The sequence below is a fragment of the Esox lucius genome, chromosome 7 (assembly GCF_011004845.1).
Source record: "Esox lucius isolate fEsoLuc1 chromosome 7, fEsoLuc1.pri, whole genome shotgun sequence".
NCBI lineage: Eukaryota > Metazoa > Chordata > Actinopteri > Esociformes > Esocidae > Esox > Esox lucius.
The window spans coordinates 11,651,836-11,677,352 of NC_047575.1; the positions used below are offsets into that span (position 1 = coordinate 11,651,836).

General features: G+C 41.9%; 3 protein-coding genes across 7 annotated transcripts in view; 2 read left to right on the forward strand and 1 right to left on the reverse strand.

Annotated features, from left to right (window-relative positions):
* LOC105010831 (voltage-gated potassium channel subunit beta-3) overlaps positions 1-6,607 on the reverse strand; it is a 28,849-nt gene extending 22,242 nt beyond the window's left edge. For all 3 annotated transcript variants that reach the window (XM_034293351.1, XM_034293350.1, XM_034293349.1), the window contains exon 1: positions 5,871-6,607. In XM_034293351.1, the coding sequence (XP_034149242.1) occupies positions 5,871-6,154 (284 nt within the window). In that variant the 5' untranslated portion in view covers positions 6,155-6,607. The remainder of the gene's footprint in view (positions 1-5,870) is intronic.
* A 3,874-nt stretch (positions 6,608-10,481) lies between these two features.
* LOC105010830 (proteasome 20S subunit beta 6) lies at positions 10,482-12,278 on the forward strand. Its single transcript, NM_001303985.1, is given in 6 exon segments — positions 10,482-10,601; positions 10,822-10,889; positions 11,062-11,193; positions 11,359-11,488; positions 11,575-11,719; positions 11,998-12,278. Coding segments are annotated over 6 exon segments (696 nt in total). The 5' UTR covers positions 10,482-10,508; the 3' UTR covers positions 12,126-12,278.
* Positions 12,279-17,777: 5,499 nt separating this feature from the next.
* On the forward strand, positions 17,778-23,564 carry tnfsf13 (TNF superfamily member 13). Of its 3 annotated transcripts, XM_034293098.1 has the most exons (7): positions 17,778-18,029; positions 18,213-18,303; positions 18,528-18,578; positions 18,880-18,998; positions 19,087-19,225; positions 19,333-19,451; positions 23,049-23,564. In XM_034293098.1, the coding sequence occupies exons 1-6, from the start codon at positions 17,832-17,834 to the stop codon at positions 19,440-19,442; spliced, it is 708 nt and encodes a 235-aa protein (XP_034148989.1). In that variant the 5' UTR covers positions 17,778-17,831; the 3' UTR covers positions 19,443-19,451; positions 23,049-23,564. The 3 variants fall into 3 exon arrangements, with proteins under 3 accessions (XP_034148989.1, XP_034148988.1, XP_019903649.1); XM_034293097.1 differs by lacking the exon at positions 23,049-23,564 and having other exon boundaries at positions 19,333-19,722; XM_020048090.2 differs by lacking the exon at positions 23,049-23,564 and having other exon boundaries at positions 18,531-18,578; positions 19,333-19,722.
* The last annotated feature ends 1,953 nt before the right edge of the window (positions 23,565-25,517 follow it).

Genomic DNA, 25,517 nt, shown 5'->3' on the forward strand with positions numbered 1-25,517 from the left:
CTCTATGGCATGTCTGCAAAATGTAATAACTCACCCAAAACCTTTAATTCATGCTTCAAAACATAGTTGTGTCAGTAAATTGGCCAGTGCCACCACAATGAAAAGTGTTTTTGTCATTGTGTGAGCTGTAATGGGTCAAAATGTTTAGATGGTTTTTTTGGGAAATCTTTGTTATATATACATTTCAGTTTTGTTCTACTTTTATGTTTACACTGACTGCTTACTGTGCTACACAAGAATGTCAGTTTTGTCTAGCTGAATGCTGTTGTGTATCACACGGAGCTTTTCAGAAACCAGTTTCAACAGTATACAAGTTTACTGGGAAATGTCAATACTGTACAATACTGTAGTACACAGAGAAGGGATATTCCCATTTGTATGTATACGGTAAATTCAGAGGTGTTACAGGTAAACAGAAATCTCACATTTACAAATCATTTTTTACATATTTCTTACATTTAAAGTCAAAGACAAGGAGCTGGGAATTTTCAACAAAATGACATCCTTGAAAAAAACCTGCAACAACAATGGTAGTTCTGTAGTTCTGTAAAAAACTGTGAATTGTACCTCATGATACATAACATTACAGGTTCCCATCTTCTTGGTGAATATTCTTGTCACTCTTGTTGGACTGGCAAGAGATTTTCATCAACATCACATCTAATGTTTTCCCTTGTGATGCATGGGGGGGAAATCTCCTGGAGATTCCTATTTCAGTACTATGTCACCTGGCATGTAATATACCACATCAGCGAAGAGCTGTTCTTACGCACAAAAAATATTCAGAGTGCCTGAACAGAGCACTTAGATTGGTAATATACCACCAAAAAATTGGCCACTCTTCAGATATGAACCCAAGTGCTTCGATAACATCAACTATCCACTACTGCCTATAGATCCACAGAGGCCAGTGTAAAACAATCACACAGCGTTAGCAAAGCAGAGTGAGCCAATCAATGAGTAGTGCATCTACGCAGCGAGAAGACATAATCATTACTCAGAGATGAGGGTCACGTCCAAATCAATTTAATCTGCTAATATACTGCAGAGATCTCAACTCCAAGACACTGTTCTTGAATCGCAGTGTCTCTCCCAACAGGAAGACATATAACTTGTGACACTTTTCCAGTGATATGGGTCTGCACAGTGACAGATTAGGATTCTGCACACTGACAGATTACATGACATTGTGGAATATTTTGGTAGGAGAGGAGATGGCATGGTGATGTGTAACTATACTAGAGATTTGACAACTGTATGTATTGGTCTGTCTGATGTAGGCCTACTGTATGTATAGGTCTGTCTGAAGTAGGCCTACTGTATGTATTGGTCTGTCTGAAGTAGGCCTACTGTATGTATAGGTCTGTCTGAAGTAGGCCTACTGTATCTATAGGTCTGTCTGAAGTAGGTCTACTGTATGTATAGGTCTGTCTGAAGTAGACCTACTATATGTATTGGTCTGTCTGATGAAGGTCTACTGTATGTATTGGTCTGTCTGATGTAGGTCTACTATATGTATTGGTCTGTCTGATGTAGGCCTACTGTATGTATTGGTCTGTCTGAAGTAGGCCTACTGTATGTATTGGTCTGTCTGAAGTAGGCCTACTCTATGTATTGGTCTATCTGATGTATGCCTATTGTATGTATAGGTCTGTCTGTTGTAGGCCTACTGTATGTATAGGTCTGTTTGTTGTAGGCCTACTGTATGTATAGGTCTGTCTGAAGTAGGCCTACTATATGTATTGGTTTGTCTGATATAGGCCTACTGTATGTATTGGTCTGTCTGAAGTAGGCCTACTGTATGTATTGGTCTGTCTGATGTAGGCCTACTGTATGTATTGGTCTGTCTGAAGTAGGCTTATTGTATGTATAGGTATGTTTGTTGTAGGCCTAATGTATGTATAGGTCTGTCTGAAGTAGGCCTACTACATGTATTGGTCTGTCTGATGTAGGCCTACTGTATATTGATCTGTCTGATGTAGGCCTACTGTACATATAGGTCTGCCTGAAGTAGGCCTACTGTATATATAGGTCCGTCTGAAGTAGGCCTACTGTATATATAGGTCCGTCTGAAGTAGGCCTACTGTATATATAGGTCCGTCTGAAGTAGGCCTACTGTATGTATTGGTCTGCTTGATGTAGGCCTACAGTATGTATTGGTCTACTTGATGTAGGCCTACGGTATGCATTGAACTTTCATTGAGAAAGACATGATTTCACCACTATAGCCAGATCCCTATTCAACTGTTGATAATTGACCCTAATCTCAACCCCAACTAATGACCACTAAGTGAGCAACACTAATCCAAACCATAATCTACAGCTGTAAAATCATGTATGTAACATTTAACCCTATTAACATGAATGTAATATGCCAGAAGTTGTCAGTTGCTGGGTAAAAAGAGGATGACAGAAAATGTGACATCCCACTAACACGGACATGATTAGAATTTCAGACACAAACATCAGCATTTGCAGCCAGGAATATTCTTCATACAGACATGTTTAACACCATCTATGTTAACCAGCACAGGGCTGTAGGGAAATGCTGTCATTCTGTTGGTCTCTAGTGGGGAAAATTTGGAACAGCAAGCAAACCATTGTTGTTTTTTTGTACTCAAAAGAAGCACATCTGTCACTCTCTGTTAGGTCCTATCAATGATCTGTTAGTGACTATAACAGACCGGAGGGTTTCACCTGGGTTCAGCTATGGTAAACATAAACCGACACCAACAACAGGTCATTCACACTGACAAATGTCGCATAATGTTAAGACTTTTCAACGGTTTGCAAGTGTATGACCCACGGATGGCAGGGGTGATATGCCTCTCTCCCAAAGCCGAATGTTTGATTCAGCTTTGTCAGCTCACACCCTTTTCCCATTGTAAGAACATAATCCCATCCCTTCTGTCCATTTCTCAGAATGTACGTGTATAATCAGGAGGTTTACCTCTATTACAGTAGGAAATCTGATTCAAAAAGCATTTCAAAATAAATCTGTTCTCACGCACCATTCACTTTTTTTGTTTTTTAATATGACATTATTTAGATCTGAGCTGCCTGCCACCAATGCAAAAGAGACCCACCATTCGGTTATGTAGGTCTACCCCTTTTACCTTTAAGGAGATATCATGTGTGCTCCTGAACGCATTATAAAATCATGCAAGACCAGTGAGGACCAGGGCAAGCTGGAAGCCACATCTTCCAGGGAACATGATCACGGCTTCTCCCTCGCTCTCTGACTCAGTTTGGCACTTCATCGCACCTAGTTGGCATGAGGCCTACAACGGGTCAACCTCATACCCTCCTCCAGGGAACCATATGCATAAACTAAAGCTCAACTTTCCTTTCAGTCGGGTTATTTAACTTCATATGGGTACATACATTCGCACCCCAAGCCAGCCAGGTGGAACACTGAGCCAGTTGGCCCATGGCTGCCTACCCAGGGGAGGCTGTCTGGCCCACATGCATGCAGTCCCTTGTGCGGATACAGAACACCCTCTCCTCTCCCACTCGACGGCCCACTGACGAGGAGCCGTGGCATTGAAGCTATGGAACCTTGCCAATATGTCCTAGGACCTAAACAGGGAAGCCATAAAGGGCAATGGCATGAATGTTAAATCCTTGTTGGACATAATGGCAGTTGGCATAAACGCTAGATAGGGCACAGAGCCACTTTGGAATCGCGAATGGTGAATTCCATACAGGACGGGTGCACTGACAGCGAGTGGAGACCAAGGTGTTTACCTGAGAATACATCCAGTGAGCCCCAGCTAAATGCGCTCCTGTCTACAGTTGTAAAAATAGAGCTGCACACAGTGCACCCAGATCCAAAATCAGCATTAAGACCCAGGTAGGCTTGCCCCCTTCATAAAAGCCTAACACCCAGGAGTGTACCCCATCAATTCCTACATAACACGCAAAATTATAGCCAGGTACGATCGCAGCACAAACTTCACCCAGGACTAAGATTTTGGAGCAACTGGTTTTTAAAACGCTGCTGAACTCTGCCAATAGCTTTGTTTGGTAGACCTGTATCATGCTGATAGTATTAAGGATGTGTATACCACTTGCAGCTGTTCTGCTGAGCAGCGTCATTGCTTGGCAGGGAGGGGCTCTGCTTACGCCCCTGGTTCACCCTTGGTGTTAGGTAGCACACTGAATTTGGGATGGTTTGGCTGAGGGGAGTTGAACAGTCCACCAGCCGATGCTCTGCAGCCTTTTTGCACAAATCAATAAACTGCAACAGAGCAGTCTGGGGTTTTCTGCTGGGCTATAGTGTGGCTATCCTGGAGGTTTCTAACCCAATTACTCAGATTAACTATTTGAGAGAGGTACTATGATATTAGACCACATCATTCCTGCCTTGCCTGCTACCACTGATTTTGACAAAGCCAAGAGAAAGTCAAGAGAAAGAAAGAGAAATCTATGCAGAATTTAAAGTTTGCGTGAAATATGACATGCTATGTTACAACACCTTGCCAGGGATTGGAAGCACCACCAGACAAAATTTAACACCAGGTTAACTGACTTCTCTTTTACTGTAGTGTCCCCTAACTAAAGCTTCTAACCTCTAACTCACTTCTACTGGAGTATTTAATGTTTAATGGGAATTAATGGGGCTTGCTAAAGCTGACCGACTTTAAATCGCGGAGAAATTATTTCAAACATGTTATCCTTTGCAACAGCACTCCTGTAAACGCTAGTCCTATAAGATGTAAATGCAATTAAACTTTTAAAACATTTAAACTAGGGCCAAAGTGCAGTTGCAAACATGTGTATGCGGGCCTTCATCCAATGTCCAGGATGCATTGCAAAGGTAACTGTCTGGAGTGGTTGGGTGGGTGTCGGATAGAGTTTCCTTATCTTGTTGCATACTAGTAACCTTTTGTGGTAGGTCAGGTGCCTGAAAGCTCAATCCTGATTCTTGCCTGGGAATCAGCTCTCTTCCAGTGTGTATATGTATGCCAGTACTGGACTTTCTGGTTGAGTGAGTAGTGCACAATGCGAACAGAACAACTGACAATGCCTCCCCCCCAAACCTCATTTGCTTTTACCATTAAGTTTGAAATTTGAGAATGGATTTTGCAAGAATTTATCACTACTTTGCTTCACTTTTGTTGCTTTCATTTTTATGTATTACACCTCAATGATCAACAAGCTGCTTAATATGTATAGAAGTTGGTTACCTTTGTACAATATACTAAAAACTGGTGTTAAAATGAAACAAAAAAATTTGTTCTTTCAGAGAATCAAAGGTGCACTACTTTCATCGTTTTATTTAATGATGTATCCATCAACTCTAATCGTTGATGCTTTGGCCATTAAAAGGCTTTAAAGCCATCTGGCCCTCATAGTATGAGCAGTCCTCCATAGGAATGAATAGTTTTTCAGTTTCAAGGACAAAATTATATTCAATTATTTTGATATGATACTATACTATACTATACTATATGTTGTTATACTATATATGTAATTGTAGTTTGCAAACAATGATTGCTTTAAAAACTGGTTACCACCATGGTTTTACATTTTTATATATTTTTTCCACACCAGTGGTATAAGTCTGGATGTTTTGAATCCTGAGTACTGATTGGCTGATTTCCATGGTATATATAAGCAATATGGATAAGAGCAGTTCTTATGTATGACACATTGAGGAGTGCCTGGTCACAGCGCTTAGCTGTGGAATATTGGCCACATATCACAAACCCCAGAGATGCCTTATTGCTCTTACAATCTGGTCACCAACGCAATTTGAGTACACTTTGTGCATTATTGCTTAGATATACCATGGCTGTCAGCCAATGAGGATTCAGGGTTCGAACCACTTCGTTTTTAATTATGATTATTATGATACTCCCTCTCACCTGTATATCATTGTAGCTCGTTCAGCCTCGCAGTCAGTCAGAGAGATTGCACATTCTCTAAGGTACAGCTCCAGTCTACGTTTTTCTACTAACTTTTGGGCAACCTCCAGGAACTGGCTGGCCAGCTCTGACTCACTCCTCTGATGGACTTTCCTGGACCCACTCTTGGACGTTGTACCCCCAGCAGTGGATGTAGATTTAGGTTTCTTGCTTATGCCATAAATGTCCTCAACCGAGAACTTCCCTCCCTTACCTCCACTAGCAGCTCTGGTTCCAGCAAACATGACTACTGAAGGCCTTTTGAATGATGTGGAACTGACTCTTAGGCAATGACTTGTTGCTTAATGATCTTCTTCCTTCTGCATTTATGTGACCACAAGGCTTGATACTGGGTCCCTCATAATACAAACACGATATGCAGGCAAACCACTAAGTCACTTGTCCGATCCTTGACATACAAGTTTTACGCAATTACAAAATTACCAGAATAAAGACGTAAAAAAGACAGGAATCACCAAATATCAAGTATTGACTGGTCCTGCTTATTCCATACATACATATGTAAAATGAGTCTTGGTAATCCAGAATACAGTTAACTCAGTCCTAAAGTGACAACATCCAGAATACAGTCCTGAAATGACAAGAACATCCAAAACCAGAGAAAATCCAAGATAGATGAACTGATGATCATTGCTCCTTTGCTGAAGATGGACAGAAACAACAATTTGCATCAGTCTCTTGATCTCTCTCTTAGATGAGGGACAGAGGGGGATTTATGTTGAAGCCCCACCAGCTTACATTTGCCCAGATTAGCAGGAGGCCCGGATGAAAGAAAACTAAGAGAGAAACAGAACACAGGGAGACCTAACCCCTCTACACACACACCAATCCACTGAAGCATCACAGTAGGCCACACTATATTGATCTCCAACTCCACAGCCATGCCAATAGAAACCAGCTCAGCCAAGGCTCTATGGCCTTTTCCTTGGACATTGACAAACTCAAACTCTTTCACAGGCAGAAAAAGTTGTTGATCCAAAAATTTTGATACTATCCCCCCTCATTAAGATTGCCTTTAAGATTAAAATAAAATATCAAAATAAAACTATTTCACATCCAACAAAGTATAAAAACACTGGCCAAATAATAGAAATTTAGTGACATACATTTTTACATTTATTAGAAATTTACATTTAAAAAGAAAATATTTTCCGGCAAATGATACATCTTTCAATTGCATTTTAGATGTATTTTTTTCATATGGGTGGCATCCAGCCAGCAGTTGGCTCAGGCTTCTGCGCAGCATTGAGTGTTATTGGTAGGTGCTGGGCTGGTGTTCTGGCTGAGTCCCATCACACGGTCGCTTTAGGAGCACTCTGAGAACATCTCATCTCCTCATTGGAGAAAAGCCTCTTATCGGCTGCCACTCCATCCCTCACTGCTTAAGTAGGACAGTACAGGAACATCTGGGTGCATCTGTTATCTAATGTAGTGGGCTCCTCTGTTTTTCCATCAGCCAAAGTCTATTAGGAGAGGGGTAAGAGAAAAAAGGAAGAAGAAGAGAAAAGAGAAACAGAAGGAAACAAGTAGAAAGAGACAACGTCATGCTGCGCTCATGAACGTTTAGAACTTCACAATTAAATGAGTTTCTGGGAAACTAGAGCACCAGCAATTCATGTTAGTAATGACAGAAAGTACCATAAGACCAAAATTATGAAAGGCTTGATAGAGGACAGAAGGCATTATTGGAAAGAGCACCTGATAATATATATATTTGTACCACAAAAAATGCCCTCCTCTCCTGTGTAAGTTAATGGCAGAAAGCAACTTATCTTAATGAACCTGTCAGGGCTACAACACCCCACTTTCCTGGGAACAATGTATGGATCAATAGTTCTGAAGCTGTATAGAATGCTCAAGTTTTAAGGAACATATTTTCCAAAATGGCGTGCCTTGAAATACCTTGCATGATGCTATATTACATTGAATGAGGAAATAATATTCCCCTCCAGAGTGTCAATTTCATTTCAATTGCAATTACAAATCTCTTCAATGTTTTAAAATAAGGAAAATGTTGTATCTGATTTTGTGTTAGCTTTACTTTTGGAATTGACTGGAAGTGAATGGACACCAACCATAAGTGATGTTGGACTTGGAATGTTTAAATAATGGTTAAGTCATCTCTACTGATTAATTTACTCAATCATCACCTCAGAGCCCACTTACTTGTTCCCATATGTCTGTGTTGTCTAGGCCCAGCAGTTAGCATATGTCCGTGTTGTGTAGGCCCAGCAGTTAGCATATGTCCGTGTTGTGTAGGCCCAGCAGTTAGCATGCCTGTGTTGTGTAGGCCCACCAGTTAGCATGCCTGTGTTGTGTAGGCCTACCAGTTAGCATAAGTCTGTGTTGTATAAGCCCACCAGTTAGTATGTCTGTGTTGTGTAGGCCCATCAGTTAGCATGTGTTTGTGTTGATTAGGCCCACCTGTTTGCATGTATGTGTTGTGTAGGCCCACCAGTTAGCATATGTTTGTGTTGTGTAGGCCCACCAGTTAGCATATGTCTGTGTTGTGTAGGCCCACCAGTTAGCATGTGTTTTTGTTGATTAGGCCCACCTGTTTGCATGTATGTGTTTTGTAGGCCCACCAGTTTGTATATGTTTGTGTTGTGTAGGCCCACCAGTTAGCATATGTTTGTGTTGTGTAGGCCCACCAGTTAGCATATGTTTGTGTTGTGTAGGCCCACCAGTTAGCATATGTTTGTGTTGTGTAGGCCCATCAATTAGCATATGTTTCTGTTGTGTAGGCCCACCAGTTAGCATATGTTTGTGTTGAGTAGGCCCACCAGTTAGCATGTCTGTGTTGTGTAGGCCCATCAATTAGCATATGTTTGTGTTGTGTAGGTCCACCAGCTAGCCTAGAAGAGGCAGCAGTAGGAACTAATGCTGTGTTATTAATGGTGTATGCTGAAGAGTGACGATTATCTGGGATTAACACTCTCTAAGCGCTCATTTGATTCACTTCAATCACAATGACAGCTGGCTAACACCAATCTCTTTCTTCCCAAATGAACATTACAGAGCCCAAGGTTCTCATCAGCTATTGGCACTTGGAAACCATGGTTACGAAGAGAATAGGAGAGTCAAGGTATATGCATTACCAGTGTCTACTCTTGGCTGCTTGACAACAGAATTGATGGGTTGGCCTTTATTCTCCTTTCATTTATTCAGGAGTATGAGACATCAATGGATGTCTCATACTCACAATATACATGTTCGACTTCAACAAATAATGTAATTTGGGGGGCTCAAGACATTTGCACAGAGGAAGAGATAGATCTGTGAAGATGATTTACAGACTTTCTTCAAACATGATGTATGTGCTCATGTCAGAATGCGTGTGAGTGGATCATCCCAAATAATTTGCCCTTTAAATAGTGATCTACGCTAGTAGTGTGGGTTAACTCTTAATTATCTGTTGCATAATTGTAATGCGATGTTAGAACTTGGCTTGTTAATAATCCCAGACATACATTAATGGCTGGTAGTCTTGTGTTAATACCAACACAAACACACATTAAGTAAAGTTGATGTGATGTTTTAAGATAGGGTGGACCTGGAAGGACACAGGAGCATAACAGCCAGGGGAGACGATGACTCGATCTGCAATGCAACACAAGCATCACCATCACATTTGTGGGTAGCCTGAGGCACTTCTGCCCTGTCTACAGCCTAAAAATACATAGCTGCAGATGTAAGCCTTATCTGGTGTTGCCCCTAAATGTTCTTTCACATCATAATGTAAGAACAACACCACTTTAGAAATGGTAGCATACAGTCACGATCAACCAGGTGCAGACCATTTCCTTTTGGAGAAAACGTAATGGAGAAAACGTAATGTATCAAAATGAAATCAACAAATGAATAGTCAGAGCACTAATGGTCACTTCCATCTCCCCCAGTCTGCTGTTTTGTTACAGTATTATTCCCTATCTATCCATTACCCATACTGAAGCTCAGTGATGCAAAGCTTTTTCCTAGTTCCCCATGAACCACACTAAATGTGTTAAACATCAACCCAATCAATACCAAAAGCTCTGAAGCAAAATAAAATCTTCCCATTATAAATAATTGCAGCAAGTCCAATAACATAAAGTGCATTAGAGTTTCACAAATAATATTACTAAGACTGTAAGACAATTGTCGTTTCATCATGTTAACAAACCATCAATGAACAATTTAAGAAAGATAGGCATTTACAGCTAAAAAGCCTCAACACCAAATGCGTTTTGACCTGTGCAAATATTTTTTGCACACGAAGATTTCAGTTTGTTTTTCAATTGAATTGTTCACATTATAGGTCACATTAAATGTGGAAAAAGTTCTGACATGATTTATCAGTGCTTAGCAGTAGTATATTGGTAATACATTTTGAGACACCTTATCGATATCATAAGCCGGTTACCAACGCGGAGCAGAAACGTGATGTGAAGTTATAGCCGTGGTATATCAGCCAATCGTCATTGAGGATTCAAAGCTCACCACCTTGAGCTGTTGTACTTTTAGAATCCGGCAGGTGACGATAGAGAGCACGTAAGATTTTGTTCAACCAGCGAAGAAGAAGGCTTGTCAACCTTCAAGATGGCTGCGTGTATGTCAGCGAACCGGTCCGAAAATGCTTTTAGTGCAAATGATTTGGTACCAGAATGGGCGCAAGAAGAAGTTAGCACTGGGGTGAGAACATTTCATGTAGCACTATTAAGTTTACTCAGGTTTGAATGCGTTTTGCCAGGTTAACACGGACATTTGCGTGGCCCTTTGTCTGCTGCGCTTAGAGTAGCTTACAATGAGACTGCAAAAGCTCTTGTACTGCACCACACAGCTTAGGCAGATCATACATTTTTAGCTAGGCAGCACTTTAACATTTTAATCTAAATCTAATGTCTAATTGCAGACAACCATTATGGCGGTGGAGTTTGATGGAGGGGTCGTGATTGGCGCTGACTCCCGTACAACAACAGGGTAAGCTAATAAAATCAAGTTTAGGCCTCTTACCTGCTCCATGGCCAAGGTAATAACAATTTTAGTTTGCTGATTAGGTTGTTCTATTACTGTACAGACATTCTACATAACATACTGTGTTCTATGACCATAGCTGACCTAAATCAACAAGCCCTCTTTCATCTCTTTATAGTGCTTACATTGCCAATCGAGTTACAGACAAGTTGACCCCCATACATGACCACATTTTCTGCTGCCGATCTGGTTCTGCAGCTGACACACAAGCTGTTGCTGATGCGGTGACATATCAGCTGGGCTTTCACAGGTAACGCCCCAGGGCTCATGGCAAGGGGGAAAATAGTAATTCAGCATTGATAAATGCTTTAATGTAAACTGCTCGGCACACCGCCATACAGTGTGTCTGTCTACCACTCAAACTGTTGTCTGACTACTTCTCTCTTTCATTCTTTCTTTTCTGGTCCTGCTGCAGTATTGAGCTGGATGAGCCGCCACTTGTGCAAACGGCAGCCAACCTCTTCAAGCAGATGTGCTATAGATATAGGGAGGAGCTGATGGCTGGCATCATCGTAGCTGGCTGGGATAAAAGAAAGGGTGGGCAGGTAAGTTCCCGGCATCTGTACTTGGTTCATACATGTCACCCTGCCTGTCTTAGAGACTGTCCAGTGACCCTTATTCTCCTCCCCAGGTGTACACCGTCCCCATGGGAGGGATGATCGTGAGGCAACCAGTGTCAGTGGGTGGGTCTGGTAGCTCATACATCTATGGTTTCATGGATTCTAACTACAAGCCTGGGATGACCAAGGAAGAATGCCTTCACTTCTGTACCCAGGGTGAGTGAAGCCAAAAGAATGGCCTTCAAGCACAGTGGTGGGCAATTTCAGTCCTGGAGAGGTGAAATGTGCGCAGCCTTTCGTTCGATCCCTGCTGTAAATACAATTTGATTGAAATACACCTTATAGCACTCTTCAAAATTGAATACCATCATTACGCAGTGACTTGATTATTCCACTTGGGGGTGGAACCAATGGCTGCAGGCACACTCGGCATTAGAGTTTTGCTAAATGATTCAATTCTGATTGTATAAGTCATGAGCACTTTCTCCCTACAGCCTTGACGCTGGCCATGGAGAGAGACGGTTCTAGTGGGGGAGTGGCCCGTCTGGCAGCCATCACAGAGGACGGCGTGGAGAGACGGGTTGTTCTGGGAAACCAGCTGCCTAAGTTCTCCAATGTGTAGGCAGAGACCAGTGGGGAGCTAATGTGCAGACAACGCACTCCTTTCAAGCCCATCAAAATAAGCCGTATACCCAGTACTCTGTAAAGGCTGTGTGATTGTCTAACATGTTTTTGTAAAGTAAAAATTGTCATAATAAAGAAAAAACTACAACAGATTAGTTTGCATCATATCCATTTCGGATGAGGTATTACTTGTTAGAAGTAAAGTGATAGTGCACGCTATATTCTCTAACGGTTAACATGGTTAGTGAAGGGTTATGGATAAAAACAGTGTAGCTGGTCAGAAAAGAAATCTCTAGGTCAGTGTTTCTCAACCCTGCTCCTTGAAGCTGCCCTGCATGTTTTAGATCTCTCCCTGCCCTAACATACCTGATCTAGCTCATGAAGGACTTTATAATGAGTTGATCATTTGAATCATGTGTGACAGCAGGGAGAGATCTAAAACATGCAGGGCAGGGGGGGCCCAGGAGCAGGGTTGAGAAACACTGCTCCAGGTGATGGTGAATCAGTAGACTGAGCACTGACCTTGGTAAAGAGTGAGTCACTGAATTAGGATTGAAATATACTGTAGGTAAGTGTATGTTGATGTTAGCATGCAGAAAAAGCTTGTTGGAGACAATATGAGAAGGCTGAGAGAGTTCCTGACTCACCGCTTGGGGGCATTCCTCTCATTACAGTATACACATACAAAATTAAGACATTATTCAATCCAAGTACAGGCTGCCATTAATCTCAAATTATTCAGGACCTTGGAAATCATACAGAGGTTACAAAAGTTTTCTGAAAGATATTGGCATTATGGTTTATGAGATGCTCTCCCTTTCATTATAGTGAGTTTGTAAGCAATAGTACTCCCAAGATTTTTTTGTTGCCAGGTATGCGGACTGGCCTAGGTTGGTTTAGTGGTTGAGCCACTGCTGCTCTACTTTATTACTGTGCCACCAACTGAATTCTGCTCTGCCTGGAGAACCACAGACATACCCCTTGTAAAGAAAGCATATGGTCTTGTGTCTGAAGTACCTGTGGTTGGTGGCTCGTGTGCTGCTGCAGCTTGGTTTTGAATTAGGCCCCCTGCTCTTTTCACCACTGGGTCAAAAATCTCTGCAGACACATCATGGCACGCCATTATCCAAAACTAAAACTGCCCAAAACGGAACAAGATTCCGTAGTGTAGATATTTTGTGCACTTTCTTGAAGTGTTGTTGACTCACGGCCCACGCCAGGGCCCTGACCAATTTGGTTTCCCTTGCATCACAACCAATTCCACCACTGTTCATTCTGTGCATATACTCACACAGAAACTACATAGCTTTATGTCTTTGAGATTTTCTTCATTTTAGAAACAAACCCCCACCCCCACAAAAGAAAACTGTATTAAAGAAACAAGTGACATAAAACAAATTATAAATAAGAGTATTGCACACAAAAACTATACTACAGCAACCTTAGTGCAATATGCAAAATACAGCATTGTTCTACAGCCTTACTTGCCTTTCATGCAGCTTTCAATTTTTTCTCCATAGACTAAGACTGTATTGAAATATTACTGCTGACACCTTTGCTTGTCTTTGTTTTAGAAACATGAAACTGTTTATTTGATACTGTTAGATTCTGTTCACTTTTAATGCATGAACAAAAACCGGAAGTCAGGGGAAAACCTTTATTAGCATGATTCCAAGATGTTGATCTTCCATAGTTCTTACATGTTCTCCAAATGTCTGTCTTTAACAGCATATTTTTATTAGACCAAACCTCCAGCACATCCTTTCCACTATCTGGCTGTCTTCCAATCACATAAGTATATTCTATATCCTATATGGTCTGGTATAGCGTCCCCTCTTGAGTTCTTGACTCCACACACACTTGTCGGGTTGTCTGGGGCCCCTCAATCATCAATACCAGATGTTTGCTATACAATACCTAATACAGCACAAAACAGCTAAGTACCATTCCTCTGTGTTGTGTTGTGGGCCCAGCACCACATCCTATCTATTGTCCTTTGTTCAGAGTTATGTGTTGTGTTAAGTATCCCCTGCCCATAATCTCTAAATATCGTCCTTGGAGAACCAACTCTGTTCTTACCTTATCAGTTAAAACGGATGGTCAATCAGTAGGGTCTACTGGTGCAGCCTCTGTGTAGATGCCTGATTCTGCATCACTGGGCTGTGCTGAGGTAGAGGGGACAGGAGCACTTGATTCTGCATCACTGGGCTGTGCTGAGGTAGAGGGGACAGGAGCACTTGATTCTGCATCACTGGGCTGTGCTGAGGTAGAGGGGACAGGAGCACTTGATTCTGCATCACTGGGCTGTGCTGAGGTAGAGGGGACAGGAGCACTTGATTCTGCATCACTGGGCTGTGCTGAGATAAAGGGTACAGGAGCACTTGATTCTGCATCACTGGGCTGTGCTGAGGTAGAGGGGATATGAGTGTTTAATGCTGCATCACTATGCTGAGGTAGAGAAGGTGTCTACAGGTAGCTCAGGATTTCAAGGGGTGGGCTTCACGTATTTCAAAAGTGCATCTGAAGAGAGAAGAGGAGTATATTGATGGGCAGGGCCGGGGTGACAGTTACTAATAAGGTGCAGTTACGTTGTTCTGGGGCTTGTTTTGGGGCTTTCGCTTTTTTGTAATATTTCGAATTAATAGTATTAATATAGTATTAGTTAAAACGTTGGACGCCCCTAACGTTTGCCTAATTACGCCTATGCCCCAGGCCGCGCGCTCATGTTTTGCGCGGCATTTTGATACGTTCCTCTGTAGGGTGAATTCGTTTTCAAATGGCTAACGTGAGCCAATTCATTTACGATTTTATTTTATAACAAATTTTGTGGTCGGCTTATAATACCTGACTAGTTTTGTATACGTATAATTTATTTCACAATAAATAATTCGTTTTCTGCTACTAATCCCTTAGCCTGAGGTAAGAATGTTGCATCAATTAACCGACACGGAAGAAAATGATCATGGGTATACCACTCATATTGAACAACCAGAGGTATACCATGGTGATCAGTTCCTCTCGTTTGCCAGGTAAGTAGCATAATTATGTTGCACGAATTCAGCACATGTAACTTTCTATTACATTCTATTTCAGGTAGTACAGTATGAAGCTTGCTTGACAGTGTTAAAGTGTTTTCCAAACCTCTAGGAGGTCCAAGGTTGTTCAGCGTCAGTGTTCTGAAATAGAGACTGAGCCTGTTGGGTTTTGCCCAAAGTTTAGATCCCTGTCACAAAAAGAAGAGTTCCAATACAGAACTCTATATCAGCCAAGGTGGGTGTCCTTTTCAGACTCAACACCAACAATTTCACTTAATAAACACATTACAGTATACTCTTACTGACAATAGTCTGCCGTTGTTCATAAGTGAAGTGCCACCTGATCCAACCACATCCTACAGCCCTTTTCAGATACAGAAGTTCCTAAATAAACCAGAAGTGAGTAAACAACAATTGGCCTAATACTTCGTAAACATTCTTCACTGCGGCTGTCATATTCTTTTTAAATGGTACAATTCCCCTCAGTGGGTATGAGTGTAATGTCTCTTTCCATAATGTGAAAAGACTGCCATGATCATGGCAGGAGCTCGTTTAGCAGGACAGAGAGGTAAAACAAGTGTCAGGCAGAGCCTTGGGAAGCTACCCTCTCCGGCTGAACTGATGGGCCGGAAGAAGAAGTGGGGGACAGTGGGAGCAATAGAGGGCAGTCAGGCTGTGCAACCCAGAGCTGCTACTGTGCTGCAGCACATTGGCGACCTCCACAGGAGACAGAGCTCCATTGACCAGTAAGTGAAAGGCTTCAGATGCTAAATGGAAACATTAGAAATGGATGGTCTGAGCCAGCTGCTCATTCAGGGCAAACCTGTTGTGATGTATTCAGAGTGGACTTAGAGACCTACTGCAGATCACAATTCCAGTGGTTAGAATCTGACCAGTTACTGAAATGTTGATATAATCGAACCCTTGAGCCAGAAAGGTGAAACATCTTTCAGAACTATCATTCTGTCCCTGAGCAAGACAGGGAACCCTATTTTTTTTGCATGTTGTTGCTGACCTACCTGGTGAAAAGAAAATGTAAAAAACCAAAGTCCATTGTTAAGTTGATGTTAAGTAGAATACTCTAGATGACAGAGCAAAAGCTAAATAATACAGACAAATAGTATTATGCTTTTACCATTGCCAGTTGCTTCTGCAAGCTTAAAATTAACTTTAACCCAAACACAATCATATCCCAGGTTGAAGCTTGGCAGTTGGTGGGGCTCCAAACCCAGGTGTAAGCCAGAAGAGGAAAGTTCCCAGAGGCCACCAGTGGACAGGAGCATGCTGGAGGCACAGCTGGAGCCCAGCCTGTGTTTCAGCACTACCACAGTTCAGAGGCAGGATGAAAGCATAGATTCACTCAATCCAACCCTCACTTACACCCAACAGGAGGTTTGGACCCGTTTGCTGATTCGTTCATTTAGGAGTGTATGGAATTATGAAAGCAAATGTTAATATGTCACTGATTCATAGGTGATTTCTTTGCAGCGTCTTTGTGGAGGATTTAAACAAGCATCCCATCTTGCTCCTGGAGGGAATCCAATTATGTCATTTGTTCTGGCAACTGCTGATAGACAACCCACAGGGGGTTGGCACAGGCCTTGTCTGTCCCACAATGAATTCTGGGGCATTTGGCACAATCCAGAGGAGTAATTGTATTTTGAAGACATATTTTGAAAGCATTTGTAGAATTCATTGTATAAGGAAATAAAATCTAGGAACATTTAGCTTTTTTACTTTACCTTTGATCTTATGTTACTCTTTAAAACATTGAGTCTGTTTGTTTTGCTGGATAGCCAAGCAATGAAAACAAATGAGTGGAAATGGAACTAGGGAGCATTACACTCTGTTAGGAATGATTAGCTGGGAAGGATGTGACTTGGCTGGTCGCTCTGCTCCAGAGCCAGTCCCTTTATTTTGATAGGCTTTCAGTCCTCAGGAGATGTTCTCTAGCTCTCTGCATACCTGGTGCTAACATGTGGCCTTTGTCCATATCTGATCTACATTTTAGTTGTGTCCCCATGTTTCGACCAGCGTTGACCATTTTGACAAACAACTAAACAAAATAAACAACTAAACAATGTTAGAACCATGTATAAACAAAACTTCTTGGTTAGTGAACTGGATGACCGATGGCTTCATCCTTCAAATGAGTCAAACTCTCAAACAACTTTGACCTTGTTCTGTCCAACCAGATAAACATAGTTCTGAATAGATGTTAAGTTATCTATGTTGAGCTTTCCGGGGAAATATGCTGTAAACATCTCTTGAAAGCAAAGCTTATAAATACTTTCATTGTAATTTAGTGTTCTGCAACCCCACTGAACTGTTTTCAGTTATTTCAATGGGTTATGTGTTTCAGATACTTTTTCCTCACCTTCTTTGTGTCCATTGATATGTAATAAACAAAGAAGATAAACTTCCTTATTGGATTGTCCTATTGGCCTACCAATGTTATGCCCTCAACGTCTGTTATATTCCAAGAATGCATGAGTCATTTTTCTTCCAATTGCAGGGGTGAGAAACTCCTCCGCCCCATTCTGTAGTGACTCATGATGACATGAAGAAAGTGAAAGCAGCATATTTATAACGGAACATTTCTGTCCTGGCGAAACCTTCATTGAAAAAGGACAACATTCCCTTGTCCCTGCGATCGCCTGTGCGGCATAATGACAAACAGTTATCCAGTCAATTTTCATGGCTCATATCTCCTGTACGCTGTGTTGCTGCTCTTGGCGTGCCTGGTGGTCCTGCAGTCCAACCGAGTCAGGGAGATGCAGATGGAGCTTAGGGAGCTGCGTCAGTGGACCCTGCTGGTGTGTGGGAACAGAGAGGAATCATCTCCTGATGATGTCTCGCGCTGCGGGGTAGGTGAGTTCCTATGAGGATGCTTATGAATGCTTAGAACAACAGGGCCTATCATCCATCACGTTTCTCAGTGGAGGTACCAGTCGGAAAAGGGATGACAATTACTTGTTCATCTGGAAAAATCTGATTCCCATCGCACTGACGGCACTTAATCTGATGTTTTATCTTGTCCTGTCGTACAGATATTTGACCCTGACAGAAGAACCAAATGGAATGGAGTTAGGGTAAAGAGGGACGTTAAAAAACGTGGGAGCAGACAACAGCGATGCACTGGTCAGTCTGTTAACCTCACAAGAGATTTAAAGGAGAGTGGACACTCATTCTCCTTTATTGCATTGTTTTTATTGCCCATAGGATCTGAAGGAGATAGGTGAAGTGGAGACAGGAATGAAACTCTCTGGCGGGGAGATGGGAGTGCATGGAGACGGGTGTGTTAACACTGGACCCCGGCTGCACACATACCTTGTTTAATCATTTATACTTTCCATTTCATCCAGCAGAGGGGGGAGAATTTCTTCACCTTGTACCTCTTTCCTCACTCTCAGATGGTGAGTCGACTGTACTCTGAATCTCATCTATAGTTTGACGCACACACAACGTTTCCAACCCCAATCCTAACCTCAATAACCTAGCCTTTACGTCCAGACTTAACCTAGCCCTGACGGCTTATTTTAACCCATATTGCCTTTTGGGTCCCCACATGAACACATAGACCTGGATCGTACACACACACACACACTATGATTGCACATACATATGATTTATTACAATAAGCCTACACTCTGACATTCTTTTTGTCTGTGACAAATACACATAGACCCTATATTTGTAACCACTCTACTGTCTTAGATGAAAATGATTTCACTGTGGTGAAATGGGCTCCAGGACAGAGTCTAGGGGCAGGGCTGCGGGTCTCTGGAGAAACGGTCACCGTGGAAACCGCAGGGACTTACTTCATCTACAGTCAGGTAGTCTATGAAAACTGGACATTCAATATCGTCCACTCCTGAGAGAATGTCAAGGCCACCTTTAGTATGTTGCTGTGTTTGTGTACAGGTGCTGTATAAAGACACCACATGGACTATGGGCCATGTGATCCAGAAGAATCTACATGGTATCGAGAGCAGCTTGATGAAGTGTATACAGAGCATGCCCAGCAACATCACAGTGGCACAGAACACCTGCTACACGGCCGGTGGGTCCCCCTAACCCCAGCCAAATGAGTCATTCAGCTTCAAATATTGAGGGGCACGTCAACTGCACAGCTATTCCCAGTGCTAATGTCCCGGTGTTTGTTCCCAGGTGTCCATTACCTGGAGCAAGATTCCACTTTGAAACTCTGCATTCCCAGGAAATCTGCTGGACTTGTCCTCCGGCCTCACACCACCTTCCTTGGCATGTTCAGGATCTGACATTAAACGGTGTGTCTGTAGAGCCCTGCTGTGCCCTTCAGTATAGGCTACAACCCAACCCCCTGACCGTCTGCATGGTGTTGCTTTGTATTTCATGAGCTCTTATCAAATGTTTGCATGTATTTCTATATTTTTTCCAATTTCTTTCAATTTTTATTCAATAATGTATATACAGTACAGGCCAAAAGTTTGGACACACCTTCTCACCTCTACTGCTGAGGATATGTTCATCCGAGTCACCAGCCTTAGAAATCGCAGGTTAACAGCAGCTCAGATTAGAGACCAGCTTGCGTTTAGTTGGACCATCATTTATTTTTCAACAGGACAATGACCCCAAACACACCTCCAGGCTGTGTAAGGGCTATTTGACCAAGAAGGAGAGTGATGGAGTGCTGCGCCAGATGAACTGGCCTCCACAGTCACCGGACCTGAACCCAATCGAGATGGTTTGGGGTGAGCTGGACCGCAGAGTTAAGGCAAAACGGCCAACAAGTGCTAAGCATCTCTGGGAACTCCTTCAAGACTGTTGGAAAACCATTTCAGGTGACTACCTCTTGAAGCTCATCAAGAGAATGCCAAGAGTGTGCAAAGCAGTAATCAGAACGAAGGGTGGCTACTTTGAAGAAACTAGATTATAAGACATGTTTTCAGTTATTTCACACTTTTATGTTAAGTACATAATTCCTCATGTGTTCATTCATAGTTTTGATGCCTTCAGTGAGAATCTACAATGTAAATAGTCACGAAAATAAAGGAAACGCATTGAATGAGAAGGTGTGTCCAAACTTTTGGCCTGTACTGTAAATATATATATATATATATATATATATATCCCATCATATATATATATATATATATATATATATATATTTATATGTATATACACATAATTGAATAAAAACATTTAACACTTCCCTCTAAATTAATCTCTAATGTATAAGCCAACAGTGACCTCTTGTGGTCAATACATTGATAGCTATGTGCATTGTTTGTGGTCAGTGGGCTGGGGTTAATCAAGAACTTCTGACCATTGGAATAATTTTTCAGAGGTAAAAAGCTTTATAAACAGTTTGATTGATTGGTGAACTGTTAGTGACTTGTTTCAATGAAATGTATTGTAACATCACAAAACCTATTCATGGATTGCACCTCCGTCTGTTTAGACTACGCCAACGACTCATCTTTGGAGGAAATGTTAGAAAAGGTCAACTTTAAAACCCATGACTAAGTCTGTTTGTTATGCTGGAAAGCCAAGCAATGGAAACAAATCTGTGGAAATGGAACTAGGGAGCATTACACTCTGTTAGGAATGATTAGCTGGGAAGGATGTGACTTGGCTGGTCACTCGTACCGCAATCGATTACCGGTAGAGTTCCGCAATCGATTACCGGTAGAGGTTCGCTATGACATAACACTTGTTTTTCTATCCAATCACATTAGTGGGAGGAGAGCATTATAACCAGATTACACTTTATTCACACTAGCTCGACTCTGTCTCCCTGTACAACAATTCATTCACAGTAATTGACCGCATAACAATAATTTCAAGCGATTTCTGAATTTAGGCAAATCTTAGATATTTGGTTTTATTGCCCTTTAAAAACGTTTTTTGCATTTAACTTGGACTACTTTCTCATGTTATTGCTCAATAATTACGTATACCTGTTCAGAGCAATGCATTAGAAGTGCTGTGTTTATTACAGTTTTTATTTGATTAAAACATTTGTTGGTTATGACCAGAAAATATTTTTTATGAGTTGCATTTTGGGTAAATTCTGTAACATAACTTTCCTTTCATTATTTATGGTATGTGTCATGTGAATTCAGATCTTTAGATTGCCTAAAGTTATTTGAGAGCTTGGATGTAGTGAATGAAGGCACTTAACATTTTAGTGTAGTCAACTGGGTGGGACTTCCTACTTCTTTGGCAGATCCTCCCTGTTCAGAGTAAAGAGTTACCCATTGAAACTGAAGGTCTGCCAGTTAGACTACATTAAAATTGAAGATGCTGTCAATGGTGATGTCCATGCCAAAACTATGTTTTGGCCTCTATAAGCCTATGTCCATCTTCCTGTGTGATCTGTACATGTGAATGTGTATGCTTGTTTGAATAACCAATGAGATTACTAACACTAAAACTTTTTAGACCAATCATACTGTGCTATGTTGGCAGACCTTTTGCTTTTCAGTCTGAACCTAGACACCTCAATCTGCCTGTCCTCCAAACATCTTTGTCCTGAATGGGTCAGATTTAGAGAGCGTCCACACACCTGCAAATACCTTGATTTGTGACTGGACCACTGTCATTCCATACCCATAACAGCTACCATTATCTAAAGTTACATATAGAATTGGCTTCCTGTTCCACAACAGGACATCCCCCACCCTGGCTGGCAAGTATATCCTCATAAAAAAGACCAATCTGTCCAATCTGTGACTGCGGTGAGGTAGTTTACGAGCTTGCCAATAAAAAGTGCCATGGTCACCTGCGCCCTGTTCAACACTCATCACTGTGGCCTTTCTCAGGTCAACTCGTCCCCTGCTACAAACAGCACCAGAATCACTGGGATTAAAGGCAAATCCCCCCTTAGCCTCGGCTCCCTCCTCACCATGTTACTGAAATACCAACCCACATTTCCTTCGCTCTCATTCATTTCAGCTTTAAACCACCAGTGTCTGAATTGAAGACTCTTAAACTTTTATCACACCTCGCTCCAAAAACATTCTAATCTTACTGATCTTACCTGATCATCTGTAGCCTATATGTCCAATTGTAAAAAGAAAAAATCCATGATTTGTTTGTCCTGTCCCCTTGCAGTTATATCCCTTCGGCCAGATCTTCATTGAAAATGATATTTGATTCTCAATTGACTTAGCTAACTACATAACAGTAAAATAGTTTGTTGGGATAACTACAGCTATCGTCAAGTGGACTCTGTGGTTTATGAGTGGACTATGTTCATACCAAATTAATTATTTTCTGTTCTGGAATAATAAAGCAACAAATCATTAAGCCATATTTTGGAGTGCAGAGTTTATCTAACCAATGTATGTAGGATACTAGGAATTCAGTCCATTGCAGTGTAGGTAATATAAATAATCTGTAACTGTGTTTTCTCTTTTGTTTCTGTCCTTGTTGGGTGATAATGTATTCAGACGCTTCACATCCTTTTGTAAAACATTTGAATAAGCTGGTTAACCTGGGTGCCTCATGCGGTGGCATGAATTGTTCAAATCCATGTGTATTTTTGAAGGCAGACAACTATCTTACAGTGCATCTTCAAACAACATTAAATGGTGTCAACTGTCAAATTATGTATTCATGTCTTTTTTTAATTCTCTTTAGTAGTGAAATTCCAGCTCCTGTTCATTCTCTTAGTGTTTACTAAGTAGGACTATTGAAGCATAAAATTGTAATTTAACTCCCTAGATTAACAATGCCAATATTAATGCCTTTTAATTATACGTTTTTATAATGGCTGTAATTCTGCTTTTAGTCATTCCTGTAGCAATGCCTTTGTGCTGACTGCCCTTCACCATGACTTCAATAACACTCATCATAGTTTCCTCAATTCTAGTATGACTAAATACATGCTCTTCAAGTAGAAACAACCTGTACCAGCCTGCCCGATGACATCCTCCCCATGATGAAACAACCTGTACCAGCCTGCCCGATGACATCCTCACCATGATGAAACAACCTGTACCAGCCTGCCTGATGACATCCTCCCCATGATGAAACAACCTGTACCAGCCTGCCCGATGACATCCTCACCATGATGAAACAACCTGTACCAGCCTGCCCGATGACATCCTCCCCATGATGAAACAACCTGTACCAGCCTGCCCGATGACATCCTCCCCATGATGAAACAACCTGTACCAGCCTGCCCGATGACATCCTCCCCATGATGAAACAACCTGTACCAGCCTGCCCGATGACATCCTCACCATGATGAAACAACCTGTACCAGCCTGCCCGATGACATCCTCACCATGATGAAACAACCTGTACCAGCCTGCCTGATGACATCCTCACCATGATGAAACAACCTGTACCAGCCTGCCTGATGACATCCTCCCCGTGATGGATCTGAGTTAGAGTATGTCCTCAGCATAACCTTCGACCCTGATCTCTCTTTCAATGAACATATAAACTATGTTTAAAGAGCAGCTTTTTTCCATCTTCGGAACATAAAAAAAATCTGAGACTTTTTATCAGAAAATTATGCAGAAAAGTGAATCCATGCTTCTGTCACTTCAAGACTATTGCGATGCTCTTCTCTCCAGTTACCCTGACGAGACAATAAACGCTTCATGCACTTGCTCCTACTAACCTGTCTGAATTGGCCATACACACCTACATGTACGTTAAGATCACAAGATGCAGGCCTCATTATACACTGTGGAATATTCTGCCGTTTTGAGACACAGACGCAGTTTCAACCTTTAACACTCATCTCTTCAGCAGGTTCTATGATTAAGTGCAGTCTGTTCTAGGAGTGGGTCAATCCCTTGTTTTAACATTTTAACATTAACTTGTTCTAATAATGATCTATTATATTTAGCCTGGGGGTTGCATGTTCCCCAGGGAGGATTGACCTTCATGCCAAAACCCTGGGGAAGGCAGCTCCTAGTTATTACACACATGAAATAGTATGATTAGGTATTCCTGTGAATTCTAAGAATGCTCTCTCTAACTTTCCTGGTGTCCTGTTTGACCTCAGGAGGACATGAGCCCTTGGGCCACACCTCAGATCTTCCTGGCCTAAATCACTTACAGCTGTCCGTGCCTGAAGTTCTCCGGGTTGGGTTGAAGTTCTCCTGGTTGGGTTGAAGTTCTCCTGGTTGGGTTGAAGTTCTCCTGGTTGGGTTGAAGTTCTCCTGGTTGGGTTGAAGTTCTCCGGGTTGTGTTGAAGTTCTCCTGGTTGGGTTGAAGTTCTCCTGGTTGGGTTGAAGTTCTCCTGGTTGGGTTGAAGTTCTCCGAGTTGTGTTGAATTTCTCCGGGTTGTGTTGAAGTTCTCCTGGTTGTGTTGAAGTTCTCCTGGTTGGGTTGAAGTTCTCCTGGTTGGGTTGAAGTTCTCCTGGTTGGGTTGCTGATCAGGTCGTTGCCAGATTTCCTAGCCACAGTGCGTGAATCGTATTTGCTTGCTGTTTGGGGTTTCTGGCCATCTGTATGTAAAAGCACTTGGTGACAACTGCTGATTTAGAAAAGGGCTTGATAAAATACATTTTATTGATTTAAATACATGTAACGTAGTCGTGTGTATTACAATCACTGTCATAAAGCCTGTCATTATTTACAGTTACGCCAAATGTATAATGTCATGTCTGACTAATTCACTGATAAGGCCCTTGCAGGTCAGGACAAAGGCCTGTCTGTGAACATGGGAACTCTCCTCTTCCTCCCCACTGGCTGTAGCGCAGCTCTGTAACCTTTATTGTGTGCTAGGGTCAGCTTTGCCCCTGGACACTTAATAACAATCCAGTCCATGTGAACAGAGGAAAGCAGCACCGACCTCTATCACCAGGGTTCCATAAACAGACCTGCCTGGGCCGCTCTACAAGGCAATGCTAATTACTTCTTCAGCGTTTCCAACTGACAGACCTGGCAAAAGAGGATTTACATTAGGAAACCAGTAGCATACAGGACAGGTCCCGTGGCTTGATGGCAAAGAGAGGAAAGCGGTAGCAGAGATGGCAGAGATGCAGATTAGAAAGGTGAGGATTGAATTGAATGAGTGAAAGATGATTATGCTGACTTTGTATTGGTCTTCTATTTCCATGGTTTCCAGGCAGAGTTATAACCCTGACCTACATAATGTTCAGAGACAGATCCTTGGATAACTAGCTTGCTCTAACCTGCTCCTTTCCCATTATTAACCCTGCTGAAGAGACACATAGGCATTATGAATACTCTGCAACATAGCAGAAATGAATGGAACTGAGCAAAATAATCACCTGACTCAAAAGCTTCAAGCACACACACACACACACACACACACACACACACACACACACACACACACACACACACACACACACACACACACACACACTCTCTCTCACACACAC

Excerpts from the sequence above, each read along its gene's own strand:
- tnfsf13 (XM_034293098.1), top strand. The coding sequence starts at position 17,832 with ATGACAAACAGTTATCCAGTCAATTTTCATGGCTCATATCTCCTGTAC. Across the intron at positions 18,030-18,212 it reads ATGATGTCTCGCGCTGCGGG|ATATTTGACCCTGACAGAAG; the intron begins GTAGGTGAGTTC and ends CCTGTCGTACAG. Across the intron at positions 19,226-19,332 it reads GAACACCTGCTACACGGCCG|GTGTCCATTACCTGGAGCAA; the intron begins GTGGGTCCCCCT and ends GTTTGTTCCCAG.